The 1,152-nt window shown below is 38.5% G+C and overlaps 1 protein-coding gene across 1 annotated transcript; it reads right to left on the bottom strand.

Moving 5' to 3' along the window:
• Positions 1–175: 175 nt before the first annotated feature.
• On the bottom strand, positions 176–1,141 carry LOC111656582 (epidermal growth factor receptor kinase substrate 8-like). The gene is made up of 2 exons (XM_087174260.1): positions 782–1,141; positions 176–559 (listed from the first exon to the last, which is right to left on the bottom strand). The coding sequence occupies exons 1-2, from the start codon at positions 863–865 to the stop codon at positions 395–397; spliced, it is 249 nt and encodes an 82-aa protein (XP_087030386.1). The 5' UTR covers positions 866–1,141; the 3' UTR covers positions 176–394.
• Positions 1,142–1,152: the final 11 nt, after the last annotated feature.

Consider the following 1,152-nt stretch of genomic DNA (forward strand, 5'->3'; position numbering starts at 1 on the left):
TAGACTAAAAACACTGCAGACTAAAACACTGCAGACTAAAAACACTGCAGACTAAAAACACTGTAGACTAAAACACTGCAGACTAAAAACACTGCAGAGTGTAGACTAAAAACACTGCAGACTAAAACACTGCAGAGTGTAGACTAAAAACACTGCAGACTAAAACACTGCAGACTAAAAACACTGCAGACTAAAAACACTGTAGACTAAAAACACTGCAGACTAGAAACACTCCCTGTCCTACCTTAAACAACTCAAACTCCTTCTTTGGCATCATGAGCTTTAATCATCAGAAACAGAACCACATGAACACAGATGAGATTTAATGGAAACTGAGACGACATTAAATAAACAACAAACTCCTGGTGAGCTGCAGCCACAGTTAGCATTAGCATTAGCATGATCTGCTGCCTCCTACCTGGATGGTGTGGCTGTAGATGGGCTCTCCACGGCCAGTGATGTCCACAGCTTTGGTTATCTCCAGGATGTTGTTTGGCACGTAGCCGGACGCCCCACAGCCGTTACGAACCTTCCACCACTGCTTCCTGTCGTCCACAACCTGACAGACAAGAGTCAGGGACGATTAGACAGTTAACTGAGGCTCAGTTTGAACTCGAGTTTAGAACTGAATTTACATTTCATCAGTTGCTGCAGAGGGTTTGAGTTAGCAATGTGTTTGCAGCATTTATCACCTGGTTTATACATAAAATATTAGAAAATACAAAATAAAATATGCACATTGTTAAATCTGAAGTATGAAAGAAACAAACAGCTCGTTTACCTCGACGACCTCGTCTTTGAGAACTGACAGCTCCGTGTTGTTTCTTGCCACAAAGTCGTATTTTGATTTGGCAAACTGTTTCATTTGGCCTCTGCTGTCACCATCAAAACTTCTGAAACATGTATATATACAAATATGACTATATCACAGCTCTACTGATTAAGAGCACAAATAATATATGATAAATCAAATCCACAAAATCATCAACAATTTATCAACAACACTCCTAATTAAATAATTTAAACCACAAATAACTAATTTCAGATTCACAATGTACTAAATCTGCACATTCCTCCATGACACCATCCACTGACTCTAATGTTTATTTACAAAAACCAAAAAATAACTTCCACAAATAGATATATACAAAC

Source organism: Seriola lalandi, unplaced genomic scaffold, assembly GCF_002814215.2.
Source record: "Seriola lalandi dorsalis isolate HSWRI2012SDOR001 ecotype SW California unplaced genomic scaffold, Sedor1 jcf7180001976557, whole genome shotgun sequence".
Classification (NCBI taxonomy): domain Eukaryota; kingdom Metazoa; phylum Chordata; class Actinopteri; order Carangiformes; family Carangidae; genus Seriola; species Seriola lalandi.

Excerpts from the sequence above, each read along its gene's own strand:
- LOC111656582 (XM_087174260.1), bottom strand. The coding sequence starts at position 865 with ATGAAACAGTTTGCCAAATCAAAATACGACTTTGTGGCAAGAAACAAC. Across the intron at positions 560-781 it reads TCAAAGACGAGGTCGTCGAG|GTTGTGGACGACAGGAAGCA; the intron begins GTAAACGAGCTG and ends CTTGTCTGTCAG.